Source organism: Mesoplodon bidens, assembly GCF_964165515.1.
Source record: "Mesoplodon bidens genome assembly, chromosome: 9".
Classification (NCBI taxonomy): domain Eukaryota; kingdom Metazoa; phylum Chordata; class Mammalia; order Artiodactyla; family Ziphiidae; genus Mesoplodon; species Mesoplodon bidens.
The window spans coordinates 42,063,793-42,082,879 of record NC_138166.1 but is presented as its reverse complement, the minus strand read 5'-3'; the positions used below and the strand labels follow the sequence as shown (position 1 = coordinate 42,082,879).

General features: G+C 36.5%; 1 protein-coding gene across 1 annotated transcript in view; it reads right to left on the bottom strand.

Annotated features, from left to right (window-relative positions):
• THSD7A (thrombospondin type 1 domain containing 7A) overlaps positions 1 to 19,087 on the bottom strand; it is a 451,454-nt gene that overhangs the window by 58,155 nt on the left and 374,212 nt on the right. The window contains exons 10-11 of the mRNA XM_081244020.1: positions 13,014 to 13,146; positions 11,129 to 11,232 (exon numbers count right to left, since the gene is read on the bottom strand). Of these exons, the coding sequence (XP_081100146.1) occupies positions 11,129 to 11,232; positions 13,014 to 13,146 (237 nt within the window). The remainder of the gene's footprint in view (positions 1 to 11,128; positions 11,233 to 13,013; positions 13,147 to 19,087) is intronic.

Below are 19,087 nucleotides of genomic sequence, written 5' to 3'. Positions count from 1 at the left end.
TTACTCAGTCAAAGGAGTCCTCTTTTAATTCTTTATTTGCAGCAGAAATCTGGTAGGAGTGTTTTTAGTAATCACAGTAGTCATTAAATTGATCTTATAGGATTTTTAAAATAACAGATAACTCTCTCTCTCTCTCTCTCTCTCACACACACACACACACACACACACACTTAGCAGTTTTTATTAGATGCTATTAAGGATTTCAAGTCACATGTGGAATATACTTAGAAATGAATTAAGAGACAAATAAATAATACATGGGTTCTGATAATAGTTTATGTTGAACTAAACATATTCATGGTGGTGCTGGGAGACACCACATACCTTTAATAGTTGTTTTCATACCGTTGTCCACTCTGGAATTTCTATACAGAAGGGTCTTAATGGCAGCAAATTGGTTGGAAGGTTTGGGTGGAGAGAGAACACTTATGAAAGTTGTGAAGCTCCATTTGCATAGAAAGCATGTTTTTGTTTTTTAAATTACACTCAAAGTTTGTTGTGATGGCTTTGAAGTGGTTAGTGGTTAATGGGAGGAGGCGGTGTCAAAGATCCCCACTTCCCTGTGTGTACAAATTCTTCACACGCACAAAGAACAACCATGAATTTAAAATGAAGACAAAAACTTTTAGCAATCTTAATCTATCACATCATAATTGACATTTCCAACAATTACATAAGGACTCTCCAAAAACAGTGAAATAATTTTGGCTTATATATATTATTTTCCCCAAGACATTGTTCTACTGAATTTTTTAAACCAAGTCATAGTTTTATTATGTATTGAACATAAATGTAGAATTGCTTAAAGGTAACAGGTCTTAATGAAAAAGAGCAAGTGATGTTTAAGTCCTGTTTCTCCCTCAGCCATTTCCCGCTGTTGGTTTTAGAAATACTTCAGTTTTTTTTTATTGAGGAAGCAGATGAAACATTTAGACCTTGGTCCTCAAGTTAAGTCTTCATTGAACTAGCTTAAATGGCCCAGTCAGACTGACTTACATGGCACTTTCAGGTTTGTGGTCTAGGCTGACACTGCAGCTGGTCTCTGCCCTGCTCAGAATTCTATCATCATGAAACTAAGATGAAGGAGCCTGGCATTTTGATCCTAAATTACAGTTAGGGCACACAGGGCCCCAGGTTGGACAAGACTTTCTGGATCTGTACACTAAAACTTAACACCCAGTAGTATAGGACTGTGTGATGGGGTGTGTAAAAAGATTTAACAATTTTAGCAAAGGAAGCGTTTCTTTGTGTAGGTGAACACAACTTGTCACAACTGCTGTAGGAAAAGTTACATAATTGTGCAAATGTAGGTAAAAACTCACCTATTTCTTAGCTATAGATATCTCTTCATTTAATATGCACAACATTGGAAGAGCCAATTTGTATGACTAGACAGCGGTCCCTGAATTTTACAGATATGAAAACCTGGTTGAGTGGACTGTGGTAGCCTTGAGGAAGGTTATGTGACAGGAAAAAATATTAAGTGCTCCAAAGAGACTCTCACCACTTGGGAGAGGAGTTGTCTGGTGCACTGTGGTTATCAGACCAGTGTAAGGTAGAGGCTCTCAAATCAAGCTGCAGATGATAATCACCTGGATAGCTTCTAGAAAAATGTCTATGCCCTTGCTAGACTCCAACATTCTGATTTAATTGTTTGAGGACAGGGTCCCAGGCATTAACATCTTTTTAAAGTTCCCTGATGATTCAAACATGCAGCAGTAGGTAGTGTATTTCCACTGGCATCAGAAACACCTGAAATGCTATTAAAGTTGAAGATTCTTAGATTCATTCCAGAGGTCCTGAATGAGATCTCTGTGTGTGAGGTCAAGGAAAATGCATTTATTTTCAAGTTGCTCAGATGTTCCTTATGCACATTCAATCTTAAGGCCTATGAGCCTGAGTATTCGAGTCACTAGGATATGTTTACGTGAGACTTGTTACTAAAACTGAAGGTCCTTTGGTACCCCAATCACCCTGGCACTGTGCCAAGCTTTGGGAAACAAAGGCTGAGTGTGTAGGAATGAACTAAGGGGAGCTTAAACTTGGAGTACAAGGAGTGGACCAAAAAGAGCATCCATGTAGCTTGGAAGAATGTTACCTGTGGATTGGTATAGGAGGAATCCATAAAATGCAGTATATTAATAAGCTGACATGATTTTGCAATTCTCTCTACACTTGCTTAAACAGTTTATACATAGTAAGCTCTGATAGTTTGTGGGCAAAGTTGCCCAAGGATGCTCAAGAGGAAGGATGGACAAAGAGGAAGATATTAGGCTTTTACTGATCAGAATAGGTAGGAAACTCAAGAATGATTAATTTGGAAAATAAGAAATTTGACCATCAGAACTCTAAGCTATGAAGAGGGTCACACTGTTTATAACTGAAAGAAAACTACAAAATTAAATTTATGTTCTTTGAAATAAGCCTACTTTTATCTAAGCATTCCAATTTGGTTCTCTGAAATAGAGACTTGACTCTAAATCTTTTAAACTAAGTGAAGTTGCCTTAAGTTCTCCATTAAGGTTTTCTCTCTAAGGTTCTCTGTTATAAATTTTATTTCATAATTGCTCCAACCATCGTCACATTAAGGGACACCAAAAAACCAAAATAAAATAAAGTAAAACCACTATCAATACAATTCCAGAAACTAATTTCTTCCGTGCAAATTTATACCATTTACATAAATCTAAAGACTATATACCTGAAGTACATAAAATCTCAAAAAGTATCTCAAGTAGGTGAAAAGAAATGATGTGTAAAATTCCCAAATCTGTACTCAGAAACCCACTCAGCACGTCACTCCCCTTATCTGAGCATTTAGACAGAGTACCTTGAGTGAATTACTCATACAGTGTGATCCAAACAAGTAGCAACGGTACCATTTGTACAATATATTGAAGTTTATCACATATCTCAACTTGTTTCTATTCTGACTTGGAGGAAATACAACAATTCAAACACAGGAATGTAATCTGAAATGAACTTCCTGCTATTAGGGTGAAGAAAACATAAATGTTTGGAAAGGAAACCATCTGGCCTCTCAACTTTATAAATCTTAAAAATCATTTTTAAGACACTGAAGCCAGGGTGGTTTTAACTGTAGAAAAGATGTGTCACCCTAAGCATGGTTTCCTTGCACACCAGAAAGCCACACATACCCAGACAATTGTATTTGTATTTACAGGTGCAGGATGCATATCTTGTGTATAATGATTATGCAAGTTTTCTTTGGGCTGAGGTCTTAGGAAGAAGGGCCAAAACCCATGTTACCCTATGGATGAATTACCATGAAAATGACCATGAAAGCTTCTTAGTGAGGTTGGCATATATCAAAATAATGATTTTAAAGTAAAATTCCATCTTTAACTCTATGCTGATTATATCCATCTGTTTTATTTAAATTTTATTTTATTTATATGAAGCACAGAAGTTAAGTGTCACGGACAGGCTGCTTCCAGCAGGCTGAAAACCTAGGAGACATTCATATCACTACTTTGTGGCTTACTTATAAATTAAGTTAGGCAAGCTCAGCCCATCAATACTGAGGGAATGTTGGAAAGATGAGCAAGAAAGCCAGTTTCTTCAACAAATAAATGCTCTGAAAAAGGGAGCTCAAATTGTTAGATTAAAAGTGACTGAAGAAATATTCTAGCCAAATGCAGTGTGGAGACGTTTATGAACCCTGATTTGAACAAACTGATTGTAAACAGGCATTTTTGAGACAACGGGGGAAAATTAAACGTGGTATGAATATTAGACATGGTATGAATTATTCAATTTTGTTTAGTGTTATAATAGTACTCTTGCTATGTTTAAAAATATTAGGTATTTATGGATGATGTATATCTTACCTGGGAGTTGCTTTACAATACTCCAGCAAAATCTCTTTAAGAGTATGAGGAGTGGCAGATGACCAAGAGGGACAACATGTTAAAATCTGTTGAAGCTGTGTGAGTGATGACTACACGACTAGTATTCATTACCACAGTCTCTCTACTTTTGTGTATCTTTGAAACTTCCCATGAACTTAAATAAAAATGACTAATAAGCAAAATAAGTAGAGTCAATTCCAGAATGTTTTCATGTAAGTTGAATTTTGAGCTATGTTTTAAAGAGGAGACTAATAAAGGTTCCTGAAATGAAAGGGAATAGATAACATTGGTTTGAGCTAAAAGGACATGGATATCTGCATTATGCATATATGAGTATGTAAATGGAAGGCTACCGATGCAGCTCTGAAGTAAATCTAATAGAATTCAGAATGGAGTTGCTCATCTTCATTTTCTTGAAGAGGAATGAAACGCCCTTATTATTCAGGATGCACAAAAAGAAGGAGTTCTATTGGTCTGTGGATTGTCCTTCAGCATGCAAGACCATGTTGTCATTTCGTTTGAATAATCAGAGTGAAATAAATGACTAGATCTAAAATGTGCACACAGAAGTTCATTACAGGAAACAGAATAAGATCAATGCCCGAGTGCAGTGAAAACTGTTGGATTATTTGTAACAAAGAGTTCAAGGAGCTCTGAGACCTTATTTATTAAACTGAGCCATATTAACACGGTTTATCCCACAGCAACAGCATCTGGGTAGCACTGGAGACAGAATATGTTCACCAGACTGAGTAATTAGAGGATTGATTTTTTTCCTGTGGTGTTACAAAAAAAAATGACAATAGTGAGAATGAATCATGTAGAAATAAAAAAGAAAAAGCTTAATGTGAGTGGGAGCTAGTTACCAAGAGACCTAATTGTGCTTAGAAATAAGACCAAACCTATAAATAATGCAAGAGGGCTCCAGTTGTTTACTAGGTGGATTTAATGATCCTGGTCTTTCTTTGTGTGGAAGAGATTTTCACTGACAAGTTTGCCAAATTATACTTCCTAATTACAATTTGTGAATGTAACTCTGGCAGAAGGGAAAGAAATGTACTTTTCTTTCTTATTGATCCTAAATAGTTATCAATGATCCCTAGTCTTACTGATGCTCATAATATATGCAAAAGTCCTTCTCTGGGGACTTACTAGGAAATAATAATCAGCTTCCCGTGGAGTAGCTTAGACCAAGGTCAGCTAGATCTTTGATTGGGATCTGGAAAGGGTTAACTAACTGCATCACAACGAACCAACTAACTGGGCATTGAGGAACCATCACAAAGACAGACATCCCGGTGTCAAGCTTATTTTATCAGCTATTTAAAAAATAGCAAATGCTAATCATCATTTTATGACAGGACTCTCATAGAGAGATAAAACAAAACCAAAATCCCCAAATCAACTAGAATGCTAATAGTCACAGAAAATTAGAGGAAGCCATTTAAAAATAGAAATAATTCTAGAAGTTTTAAATAATAGCTTATATAAATAAAGAGTACAAAAATATTACATGGTAATTAATAAGTATATTAGCCCAAAGAAGAATTTAAAAATCACGTCTGTGCAAAATTTCTTTAAAGCAAGCTCTTTGACTCTTTTTTACCTAGTTCTTTTTCTACTTCCATTATTTTCATTCCTATTATATAACAATCTCTGAAAATTAACAGATTAATGTGAGTTACTGAGATAAACTGGCCCAGATATTCTGGGCCTAACTTCAATAATGCCTCTAAGGTATAATCTTTTAAAAAGAACAAAGTGGACCAGAATTTAAGCAAAAGAGTGATGCGAAAGGTGTCAATATAGTTTAAGCTACTTAATTTAAGCATAAGATTTAAGCATATTTGCTCACAAAAAATAACGGCATAAATTGTAGTTAAATACTTATATCTCACATTCTACAAATTCACGTGGATTTAATTTTGGTGGAGGGAAAATTAGAACTTTCTTTTTTATTCCTAGATTTCCTTGAATAACCTTTTTAATGAATAAGTGATGTCGGGTGAGGACTCTCAGGACCAGGAGGGTCCCTGCCATGTGAGGCATATAATTAAAGTTTTTTTCTTTTTTCTGTGGTCTGGGTTTGAGAATACATCTGAATCATGTTGGCTTCCACATAAAGAGATTGATGTCAAATCTTAGTGACAGGTTAACATTACAGTGGACATTCCTTGGCAGGCAAGGATACAGAGCGGGTGGGGGATTACGATAGGTAGGGTTGGCCCTGGGGATTATTAACTCTATCTCCATCTAATTTATAGAAAGTACACTTGGCAGGAAATAGCATTAAGATCAACACAGAGAGTGAGCAAGAGTAAATTTGAAATTATTTTTATAACATCCCAGCATCTAATCGATGATATTTTTTCATCATATTCCTGGTATAAATATGTCACAAAGTAATAAACACTGGAATTAGCTATACACACACACACACGCATATATACACATTTTAAGTAGTAGTGACATTGTCCTTTAGGGCAGTCATAGAGAAAAAATAAGTAAATTGTCCAAAATTGTCATTAATATGAGCCACCTCTTTTATGTTGAATGCAAATGTAATGATAACTCTAGTTACGGCTAGTATGGCTATGTTTCAGTGACACAGTCACTGACCAATCAATAACTTAGCCCTCTAAATACCATCTGAATTGTAGAAATGTGAGCAGAGAGAAGAGACAGCAGAGGTTACAGTTCCATTAAAAGTTTATACACAAGTGACTTGGATAGCATGAAGCAAATAGAACCTGTTGATACACTTAAATATTAAATAGATTGTGGACATAACTTCACGTTATTTGCATTTCTTTTATTGACAATATTATAGGAAAGATGCCTATTTCAAAAGCCCTCTAAAATTTCCCTGTGAAATTCAAGAATGATTTAAGTTTTAAAATTGCAAAATCCTGTTAATTCCATCTTTAAAATACCTCTTTCTCCTCTCTTTTTTTCATTCTTATACCACTAGATAAAATTTCCTGGAATACACCAACCTCGATATTCAAAGCCTTGCTAAAATTCTTTACTACTTCTAACTTCCTATTGTGTTCTAATGTAAAGCATTTCCACAGAAAGCACTTTCACATAGTTTTGAAATACACAGAAGGTAGACTTGGTCAAGACTGCATTTACTTGACTGTAGTAGAACCTTCCTATCTTCTTATGCCTGGGTTATTCTAACTCAGTTGTGGGTAAGGCTGATTCTCAATGATTTGCTTTACAGCGAGTGCCAGTGCTGAGATGGTAAGCAGTTACCAGCAGTGACTCATTCAAGAGACTCTGGGAACATAACTGCCTCCCAGCTCCTTTGAAATGCATCACCAGGGATAGTTCCTACACTTGGAACAATCATGCTATTAATAGTACTAAGAGTAAAAATGAAAGTCTGTCTATAATGGTCACTTTTTACCAGGTGGCTAAAAGTAGGTGCAGGTGACTCAAAAGGAGAACAACAAGGATGGCTTGCTAGAAGCTGGTAGGTAAGTTTAGAGTTAAATTTTTTTCTACTAACAGGGAAGATTCAAGTCATTTTAGAGAAAACGAATCATAAAAGGTGACCTTGTAAGTGTTCTGCTGAGTGAGGCATAGTATATGAGACACACATTATTTCTTTTCTATGCATACTTAGTAAATTAACTCCTTTTTTGCTTCATATGATATCTTTATTTAACTGAAGAAATCTAAATTATCATTTCAAAATGTAGTGCACATCAGAATGAAAGCCAAGATAAATCCTGTTCCTTCTGAGTCTTGAAATGCAGTGTTTTACAATTACAGCCCATCTCAATTCAAAAGCTAAATTTGATCTGTTTCAAGATTTCATAAGATTTCCAGTTATGAGAAGATTCACACAGAGTATTTGTTAACCTTCTTTAAAACAATAATTCCCTGTGCTATACAAGCTGAAAATACTGGAGTTAAAAATCATATGATCATCTTTGACTTAGTTAGGTCTACCTCTGCTGCTATTGTCTGCTACTGAGTCCTAAAGTTATTTTCCTCTATTGTATGTGGAAAATCCATTTATTTTTACCCATTCCGACTACAGTGGTTCCAATCTGAGCCCTTATTACTTCAACCTTGCATTGCTACAGCAGCGTCCCGGCTGGCATCCAGACCCATGTGTCTTATCTTTCTAACTTATTCTGTACACGCTGACAGATAAAACACTGCTTTCATCAGGTCCTTGCTCCTACCACTTATTGAACAAGGTCTAAAATACTGATCCTGACATTTATAGTCCTCTACAAAATTACCCCAGGCTCCAGCTCACATCTTCAGAGCTTCAATCTACCCACTTTTCTGTGAACACATGTAATGTTTTTGTTTTTCTTACCTCAAATGCTTAACTTATAGAATTGCTCTCATTTTGTATTCTTTTCTCTTTTCTACTTATTCTAACATTATGGTAAATGTCAAGTCCCAGCTCATCCTTTAGATCTTTCTTAAGCTCTTTAGCTTCAAATGACTGCTTTTGCAACAGATTGGTTTCAGTCTTTAACTCATACTTGTTGGGTGATGTTACCAGTGATCTCATTTCCCTAAACAATGAACTTCCCTGGGTTGAACATCTTCATCCCTTCCTGACACTCATGGCTCTTTCTACACAGTCTTCTGAATGCAGTCACTGTTACGTGAGTGCCTGAAATTAGAAAGTCTGAAGTATTAGAGAGGAAGGGGGTAGCTTCTCCACAGTATTTGCTGACTGATATTAATCCTTACTACACAATGATTTTAATTATTAACAAATCGCACAAGTCGGCATTTTTAAAGTCACTGACTGGATAAGGGCAAAGATGGAAATAGCAATAGTCTGACAGGTCAATTATGCAGAGTTCTGAAAACAGCCATGACCATCAAAAAAAAGAATTTTTTGCCTTTTTGTCATTAGTCAAGATATTTCTACTCTCTTAATTCTCTCCTTTTCATGTTCCCATAGAAATATAGGCTCTAAGAAAAAAATCTTTATCAAGGCAACAAAGAAAAAGATTATCTTCATATAGAAGTTAATTAAAGGAGTTCTTCTGAGTATACTTATGCATATATGACTTGTTATAATGCAACTTTCTCTTCCCAGATATCCCATAAGATTGCTGATAGAAAAAGTAGTCTGACAAATATGGCAAGATGAGGAGGCATTACTTGGGTACAGGCAGAGGAAGAGGCACCAGGAATAGGAAACCAAGAATGGGAACCATCAAAAAGGCAGGACAAAGTGGCACTGAGGAAGCCGAAGGTCCCTGTCACAGTGGAGGTGGGTAGATATTACAAAGTAGTCACCTAGGATGAGGAATAAGCAGAGGTTCTCAGATTTGGAAATGAAAAGATCACTGGTAATCACAGAAAGAAATGTTTTTATACAAATTGTGTCAGAAAACAAAAGACCCATGTTAATATTGTTGCTTTTATGCCTACAGTGATCTATGCACACACTCACTAAGGCCACGATCTAACAGGAAGGGGAAAGGAATTAACAGTTAATGAAGATTTAATATGTGCAAAGAGCTGAAAGGATCATTATGTTCTCAGCCTCAGAGGGAGGAAATAAATAAACCAAGGTTGTGCAGTTAAGTAACAGAGTTTGAAACTAAAGCTGTTTTCACACTTGCGCAGCTTCCACCACATTTTAGATTTCCTCCAGTGGTATTCTACAAAAATATGGTTTTCATCTTTTTACCTAACTTCATGTCACGCTTTGCTCCCTGGATATCATCTGTGCATAGACTGTAGAATATGAAAATTGGAATAATCCTGAAAGATCATTTGGTCCAGCCCTCTTTTCTTTTTTTCCCCATCTAAATAAACTGATACTCAAAAAGGTAAAGGGATGAATAAAACTCACATTGTATTAGTGAAAGAACTGGGACTAAAACTTACATTTCTTGATTCCCAAACTTACGCCTGTTTTCATCATAAACTCTATGTAGGGTCCAAACTGTATGCAAATGTATGCTTGATTCAAGGAGGAATTAGCAAGGCATGACAAGAAAGTCTTATATCCCTCAATTTCTCCATGAATGGTTTCAAATGGGGAGAATGACTTTCAATTCTAAATACCTAAGTCTCTGTAACTGTAAAGGGAGACAATTATTTTTTAGCAGATGCTGATGGTGGAAGATACATAATGAAAAATAAGCATATAAAATAAAATCCTAAAAATCACTGGATAGTTAATATTAATTGTAAACTAAATGTTATGTTTCAAATGAAGATTCCTAAATGACTATCATAATGGAAGATTTTTACAAAAAAGAAGCTATTTTTTGCAAATTTTAAAAAATCAATCTTTTCACTGTAAAGAAAAGGGGTCCCGGATCAAATCAGCAAAAACCGGAATCTAATTCTGTGTGTTCAGAGTTCTACAACATCATCCAATACATAACTACAAATAACGGTGTAAAGCATGCTTTTATGAATTAAAAAAGGTGGCTGTGTATTCAATTACATATTCAGCTACATTTTAGATATGTAGCAAGAATTACATTCTAAAACTCAACATGAGTAAAAAGAATCATGTACTCTTTACAGATTGAATTTGCTACATGTATAAATAACATGTTCCAAAGCTTGGAATGTAAGTATTATCCATAACATCTAGTAAATAATCATGGCAAGTTGGGAACATTTCCATCACTCATTTCTGCAAGAAACCATGCTATCTAGTAGCGTCGACAGATTGCAATCCACATATGGCAGGTTTAGAGTACATAAATCTGCCATTTAAAAATCAGTACTAAATACGAACAGAATTGGGGGTCGCCATGACAATGACAAGGATGTCATTACTGAGAATTTCTGGGAAAGTTAACCAATTATATTACATTTTATGCATGCACGTATATAATGCATATGGGCAATGATGTAAGGATCTTATTGATTGTTAAGGTGACAAGCAAAGTGTTATGGAATCCCACGAGCCAAAAGCTAATTACAAGAACAACAAAAACAAGCTGCAGTGTACAATCTATGTCATAATGCTTTCAAGGGCTTGGTCTGAGCATCTTCTAGATATGAATGAGGGGAAAGTGTAACCAGAGGAGTTGTGAACTATAATGTCAAAGAACTAAGGACACAATTTAAAAAGTCAGGTTTCTGTGTTCTGGTGTAAGGTAGAATAGGTGGTAGCAGATTCTTAACTGCTTTGCTCTGTTTGCCTAGCACAGCATCAAAATGACAAACCCTGCAAACTAGTGGTTAACTTAGTGCTGTTGGAGAAACGCAAAGCAAATCAACTGTGGAATGGGGCCTCCCACCTCTTGCCTGCCGTCCGGGCCCACAGCCCTCCTGCGCTCCAGGGCTGTCCTGTTGCACGCTCCAAGGGACTAACTGGCACCTGCGCCACTTGTGAGTCTTCCACCTACACGGAAAGAACAGAAGCCTCATAGAGAAGAAGCAAACATACTAGTAAATCACAGAGACACAATGCCAAGGAAGCATGACTTTGACCACTGCAAACAGGAATTTATTTGACAATGCTGATGAACTTAGTTGCAGGGTAGGAATAAGGGTGTAGACATAGAGAATGGACTTGAGGACATGGCGTGGGAGGGGGAAGCTGGGGCGAAGTGAGAGGAGCATCGACATATATATACTACCGAATATAAAATAGTTAGCTACTGGGAAACAGCAGCATAGCAATGGGAGATCAGCTCGGTGCTTTGTGACCACCTAGAGGGGTGGGATAGGGAGGATGGAAGGGAGGCTCAAGAGGGAGGGGATATGGGGACATATGTATGCATATGGCTGAATCACTTTGGTGTACAACAGAAACTAACACAGTATTGTGAAGCAATTATACTCCAATAAAGATCTATTAAAAAAAGTCCTATCTAAATTTAATTTAGATCTTCATCAAGGAATTATAAAAAGCAGCACTAAATATAAAAGTACTTCCTATTGCAGTGGAGACAAGAGTCCATCACTGTCAAGTTCTAAAGGAATGGACTCTACTGATAGCATTTAGCCTTTTTATTTATTTTTATTTCTTTTTTTTTTTAAGGCTGCACCGTGAGGCATGTGGGATCTTAGCTCCCCAACCAGGGATTGAACCCGTGCCCCCTGCGGTGGAAGTGCAGAGTCTTAACCACTGGACCACCAAGGAAGTCCCACATTTAGCCTTTTTAATGATTAGGACTGCCAGCAGATGTATCCAGATAGTACCAGAAGTGATGTGTTCCACTTTAGAAAGGTATATTTATTTTACATTCAAGTTATAAAATTGCATTCAACTCATGAGCCTTTTGTATATATAGTGCTCTTTTGATTAGCATTGTAGGGGTAACTCAGAAGCTGCAATTTATAATACACTTCACAAAAACAAATCCCCCAAATAAATAAGTTTGTGCTAACAGTTAATGTTCATCATGAAAGCATGCAATTATACTGTTTGTCATCTCAGAATTAAACACAGATAAATTAAGATGACAAATTTTCCATCAATTTCATCTTAAGTTATTATTTTGGGATCACACATTCCATCAATTGATGCCATAATATTTCATTTGTTGTCAGGACTGCAATTATTCACCACATCAAGTTTCAATTAGGTACTTTTTTTAATAGCTATGAAAAAAATTTTTTTCTAATAATCAAGATGATGACATACAGCTTCAAGAACCTTAATTTTCCTTGAGGTGGCCACAAATGAACAAAACAGACATCTTACTAACATCACTGAGACAAAGATGTCATTTCGTGACCCAGAATGCCAGCATTTATGAGAAACAGGTGCACTTTGGAGCCAGGGGAGGAATGCTTAGGCTATTCCTGTAAGTGAAAAAGAACTGCTTCCAAAAGCATATGTTTCACAATTATTAATCACTTTTCTGCATTTTCTATAGATTATATCACATAAGAAACTCTTCATGCTCCTAAAGCTTATAATACAGCTTGGAAGTTTACACAAGTATTTGTGTCCCTGGAGATGATTTCAGTAGCAAAGCAGCTCTTTAAAACAGGCAAGAAAAACAAACAAACAAACAAAACAGGCAAGAGATGGGACCTGCAGTCATAAACATCCTCAACCCCACTGACTCTGCGGGCAGTGTTGGCTTCCTTTTCTCATTGTCGGAAAGACCATGAACCTGAAGTATTTTTGCTTAGTGCATCGCTCAGAAGGCTTTTCCTTCACTCCATTACCTGTAGCTTTGGCACACCTGAGGGGCCTCGCAGGCCTTCTCTTCATAGAGAGGATCTGTGCAGTCCTTGCCTCCATTGGCTGGCAGCTGAATGATGACCCGGTGCCGAGTCTGCTTCCTGATTCCGGAGTCCCCTGGAATGAGGCAGCTTTTTAACCTCTGTTCTCTGCACTGATGAAAGAATCTCCAAATACCAGCCTGTGTGAAGAAATTACATTGCTTCCAGCTCCATGTGCTTTGACATCCCTGACTGAGAGGCCTCGTCTAGTCATTTCCTAAATTCTCCCAAAGACTGCTTATTGAAAGCCAATCAATGTATATTTAAAAATGTGAAGAATGGAGAAAATAGTTCCACAGTCAGCTAGTCTTCCTAATGCTCACTTACAACGTGATTGCTCTTTTGTATGCTTCTTCCCCCTTGAGAAATATGACAGATCTAATTAATCTGTTTTTCTCTGCCTTAAGTTTATTTTCATGCCATTTCACATAGCCCTGTTTACCACATGGGACTCGTACACATCTAATGAATCTTTCTTAGGAGAATATATTCAATGTTTTAATGTGAAATTCTATTTCTTTGTTATTCACTTAATTTGAAATGTATAACTCGTAAATTATTCTAGTCATTTATTATTCATGTTAAACACTTTAAGATCTTTAACTCAGGTCACATCCTAAACATCCGAGCTGTAAGTAGTGAAATGAAAGTCATTTCCTAGAGGCAGAATTTTTAGAGAAGCATTCAAAATAGCAATAATTACTATAAGTAAGTTACTCCAAATTATGTTACAAAAACAATGGAAATAATTAAGATTTACCTTCGATGAAGATATCAAATTGACAGTATTGTTGATATAAAGATGCTCAGAATTTTTTAGTATGAGAAACAGATGATATATAAGACTTGACAACTTTAATAAAATACATTCTAACTTACAATATATACACTTTAAAGATGAATAGCCATATGTCATGAATTTGCTTACAAAAGAATTCCCTAAAGAATTACTTTAATAGAGTTCCCCTGATGCATTTACATGTTTTCTCAAGATCATTAAATATTTGATACGTAGACTACAGAAACAGAGAAATTTAGAAGGGTTAGCAGCCCCTAACAGTGAAAGTCTAATCAGAACTGAAATGAAATATCCTTAAAGTCATTGTGTTCGTAGAAAAATATGATTTGACAAATAGAAGTTTCCAGTAATGGAACATCCTTTGACATGAAGTCAGGGTATCCCTCAACACAGTCTGGCCACTGACTCCTAGCAGTGTGACTTGAAGATTCCTATATTAAATGGGAGAATGGATCACATTAGTGATTCCTAAATGTCTGACTACATAGGAGAATTTCTTTGAAAAAATAAAAACAAAAAACCAAAAGCAGATTTCTCGGCATGTACCCAGAACTACTAAATAAGAATCTCTTGGGAGCTAGATGTGGGAATCTGTGGATGTGGGAATCTGATTTTTACAAAGCTTGCCAGGAAACGGTGATAAACAGCTAGGTTTGAGATCTACTGGAATGACTGACCATGGACGTCCCAATTTAAGATTCTAGAATTTGCATGTAACTTTTTAGGATTATTCCTACAGTGTGGGAAACCTGTACTATTAATGAATGCATTAACTATTTTAGTGAATAGTTGGAATACTACAGGTAATGAAGCATGGAACTAGTGGGTGGAGGTAGTGGGTAGCAGAGAGTTAAAGTATTTGGAAATACTGTCATAGACTTTAAAAAATTGTAGCAGTAATAGTTTGAATGCCAGCTGCAGCTTTTACATATTAAGTATAATTTATCTAAGAAAGATTGAAGAAGTGCCAATAGGACTTTTAATAAAATTGGTAATGCTATCTCCATCCATTATATTGTTCAATGACCCCTATTTTAAGGCCCACGTGATAAATTCCTCTAATAATTTAGAGCTAGGAAAAATCTTGTTTCCCTTGACAATCCGTTAAGAACTCACTGTGCTTCTGTTTTTTGCTTTGTTCACCAGAATCTCAGAGCTAATTTTCTTTTCAATTGCAGGAGATTACCTTAATTTTGATTTTATATTATAATTTTTCTCTTCTTCTCCCCTCCCTCTACCCTATTTACTACCTGACTCCATGCTTTTTTACACTATTATCTATTATTTTCCTTTTGTTTTATATTTATGCTCTGTCTTTAATCTTTCAAAAAGACTATACAAACTAAATGAGCATTCTTATCATTTGTTTAGCATTGGGGGAAGGAGGGAGGTGTGTGTTTGTTTTTTAACAGGGAAAAGAGGGAAAGACCAAAGAGGAGCAGGTCTTTGTTTCCCAGGTGGTTGAAATTCTTAAGAGTCAATAACTCTCCAACGCTTTTTAACCTGCAGATAAAAAATAGACATAGAATTGAGGCCAAGGGATCCACAGACTAGAGCGGACAATGAGAGCAGCATCAGTGGCACCATATAGACTGAAGCTCCTGGTCATTAACTACCTAAATATCACCTGGTATATACCCAGGGATGTTCAGATTTGGGAAGCAGCAAGCAAATGTTAGTGTTTCAATTCTACTTTGTTTATTGACTTGAAGGCAAAAAAGTCACCTAATATAAAACTCTGAAACATTCTAGTGCCTTCTCATCACAATCTCCACAACTTTGTACTTGATATATAACACCATGATAACTCTTTTCACTTCCATAATTGATTCCACAATGGGAATCCATTTATTCTTATAAAAAAGTTCAAATACCTTAATCTTGCACAGCCCACAGGATAGAGACTGTGACCTGATTAAAGTGGAACATTCCAAAGCCATAACACCTAGAGAGGAAGTTTAATGGGGTTACACAGGAAGTGTCATGACATCCATGTTTCTACCCACTGGGAGGTTCGTTTCTTCTCAGATCGCAGTTAGCAAATTACGTGTACGCTCAAAGAAACAGCACTTTAGAGCTCTGCCAGTTACAGAGCCCTCAAATCAGAGTGCAGACAAAGGGAAAGCTACAGCACATGTTAAAAAATAAATTAATAAAAGTGGAAGGCTCCTAACTAATAACTTGAGTTGGCAAGTGTGGAATTTTACAATCTTCAGAGTTCCCCACATATATTTATACCTAATTTATTTTATGAGGTGGGGATACATACATAATTTCCATTTATCTTTGTGTTTTAGCACCTAGAACAGTAGTCACACAGAGTAAAGTCTTAACAAATGTTTGCTGAATGAGCAAACACATTTATTTCACTTCTCAACTGGATTATAAATTAGCATTTTCTTTTCCTTTATATCCATTTCCTTAGAGTATTATGCACATGGGTACTAAGTCTGTTCTTTAGTATTAATAAAAAATAAGGTATCACTTTGTTCATTGGAAATAATAAGCATGGGAAAAATAAAGGAATAATCCTGTAGTGTTTATACTTGAAAATACCTACCTAGGATAGGTAGAGAAAAAAGGGATTATATACTCAGAAAACATTTATGTGGTAATGGGCCATAGAGACTCAGAGGATATGTAATCTCTCACTCAGCTACAGCACTTTTCAGATTATCTTAAGACATTCAAGATAAATTTCACTGGAGAAGTTCCTTGATGGAAGGATTTAAAGGGCAGGCAAAACTAAGATGGGTTAAGCTGGAAGCGAGGCGGATGGCAGGCTGCAGCAGCACAGTGAGAGGAAATTGAAAGGGAAACGTTTCATGCAAGAAGTAAAATGTAAAGGCAGTTTTCGGACCTTTGAGGGGTAATTCTAGCATAGGACTGTTTGAGGGCATCAAGGTAGAAAAGATGCCTCTGCAATATCCCTGCTAGCCCTCAAGTCAATAAATGTAGCAAGAAAAAAAGGAGCAGACAAATTTGAGCAGCCAAGTGTATTATTTGATCAAAAGTATTGATTTTTAAAGATTAGAGTTACAAATAATTTATATGCATAAATATTTTCCATCTTTAATAAAGCCCTTTGTAAAAATTTATGAAAATTTGGAAACATTAACAAGTACACTGGTTTGAGGATTAAATTACTTTCTGTTCAATACTGATGTTTACCAGCATTGATTTTTCAAGACATATCATGAGAGAGGGCTGAATAATATTTCAAATTACTCTGATTGTTCTTCCTGGAATCCTCTGTTCCATTTTCTGCAATACTACACTGTAATTTTACCTATTTAAAGTGACTTAAAAAGGAGGGTAGCTCTACATTTTCATAAGTTCAAAGTCTTACAAAATGTAGATTTTACCTACAGAATTAAGTTTAAAAGAACCACCTCACACCTGAATTAATTTTCGTTTGCTATCATCTATCCTTGAACATTCAAATTTTTAAGCATTTTTTAATTGCACGCAGAAGTCAGTGTAATTTCAACAAAGCTTGCCTTATTTCCATTTCATACCAAATAATGAAAAGCTAACTACATGTCATTGCTTTATTTTCCCTACGACAAAAGGCTAGTCTTCTATTACACCACTGTATCTTTATTCTCAGTTACAGGTGAACCAGAAAAGTTTTCTCCCAGCACACAAAGCATCTTGGCACTGTGTCCAACAGCAAGCCCCTCTGTCAACCCCCTAGTCTTTCTTTTTTTCCTCAATACACAACTATAGTTATTCTTTTTTTAAGTCTGAGTGCCTAGGTTTAAGATTTCTGAAAGCCTTTTGTTCTAGGAGACTCAAAACAGAGCTGCCAAATAGAACAGGTAGGGCTGATCTGCTGGTGGTGAGATGTGACCTGAGCTTGGCCAAACACAGCTCCACATCTCAGAACCTCTTGCTCACAGGACAGCAGATTCCTGAGCTGGCATTCTTGCACACCTTGGCCACTACCACCCAGGAGTTTCAGAGAAGACTAGTATCCTAGTGGCAGCACGCATTTTAATTTACAGCAGTTACCTACCTTTCACCAAGAGACTATCCCAACTGAACCCATTACATCTAACATGCCTGTCGCACTACAAGAAACTAGCACCCTCAATCCCCCCTGCATGTCTTCCATCATACCTGGACCACAGCATACAAGCTGTGTATAATCTTATTCAGTTTCTCTTTCTTTTCTATCCTCTAATCTTTCCACCACTGTACCTAAAGGAACACACTGTCTCTCATCTCCAATCCCTTCTTAGAAAGTTTCCTTCACATTCTTTGCCAGTGGAGGCTGGCTCCACCTAGCCATTTCCCAGTCTTTTCTCCTCTCTTTACACTCCTCTGAAGCTCCTGTCATCAATTTTACCATCAGCTATCTACTTTGTAGCACTCATCCACCAACATTTCATTATTTAATGACCATAGAACATCCCTCACTGTAATCCTTTCTCTTCCTACCCCTGCAACCCTTTTGGTGGTTTGGCATCCACATGGTTATTCCATCCAAGGCACTGGACTCTGAATTACTGTACCTCTTCACCTCCGATGACCGTTTCCTGCATCTTGCATCAATCACTAGCTCTTCTGTTCATGCCCTTGATAATATCATCATCAATACCTACACATTCTCATCTTCAAACACATTAATTGCTGGTCACTCCTCCTAACCTTCTATTTCACCTACTTTACTAAAAGTGAAAGTTCATCTTACTAAAAATTCTTCAAACTCAGTCAAGATTGCCAATCCACCTTCCCAATCACTTTTTCACTATATCATCCCTTTTATGACCTCACTTCCATCCCAACCCACCTTAGGTTCCATACTTTGTTATTACATAAGCACTCCACTGAAAACACCCTTGACTCTCTGTTTTTCTCTCCCTTTCTTGTACTCTTCTGGAAAAGCCCTGACCTTAATCAATGCTAATTATTTTCCTACAGCTTTCCTTCACTCAGGCAGCTGAACAGGGCTGAAGAAACACTGGCAACTGTGTTGAGCAATTACTTTTTTGACTAAATGGGTACTCCATGTTGCCTATAACAAATTCTATTACATATTACTAACTTGCCCACTTTTGTACTCTCCAAAATGATGTCACATCTTCTTCTCTCTCACCCACCCTGCATTGTTCACTTGATCCTTCACATGCATCGAAACATTAGAACAATCATTAAATGCCTTTTCTGTCTCATACCACCAGAACGTTAGCTTCCTAAATGCAGGGAAATTGTT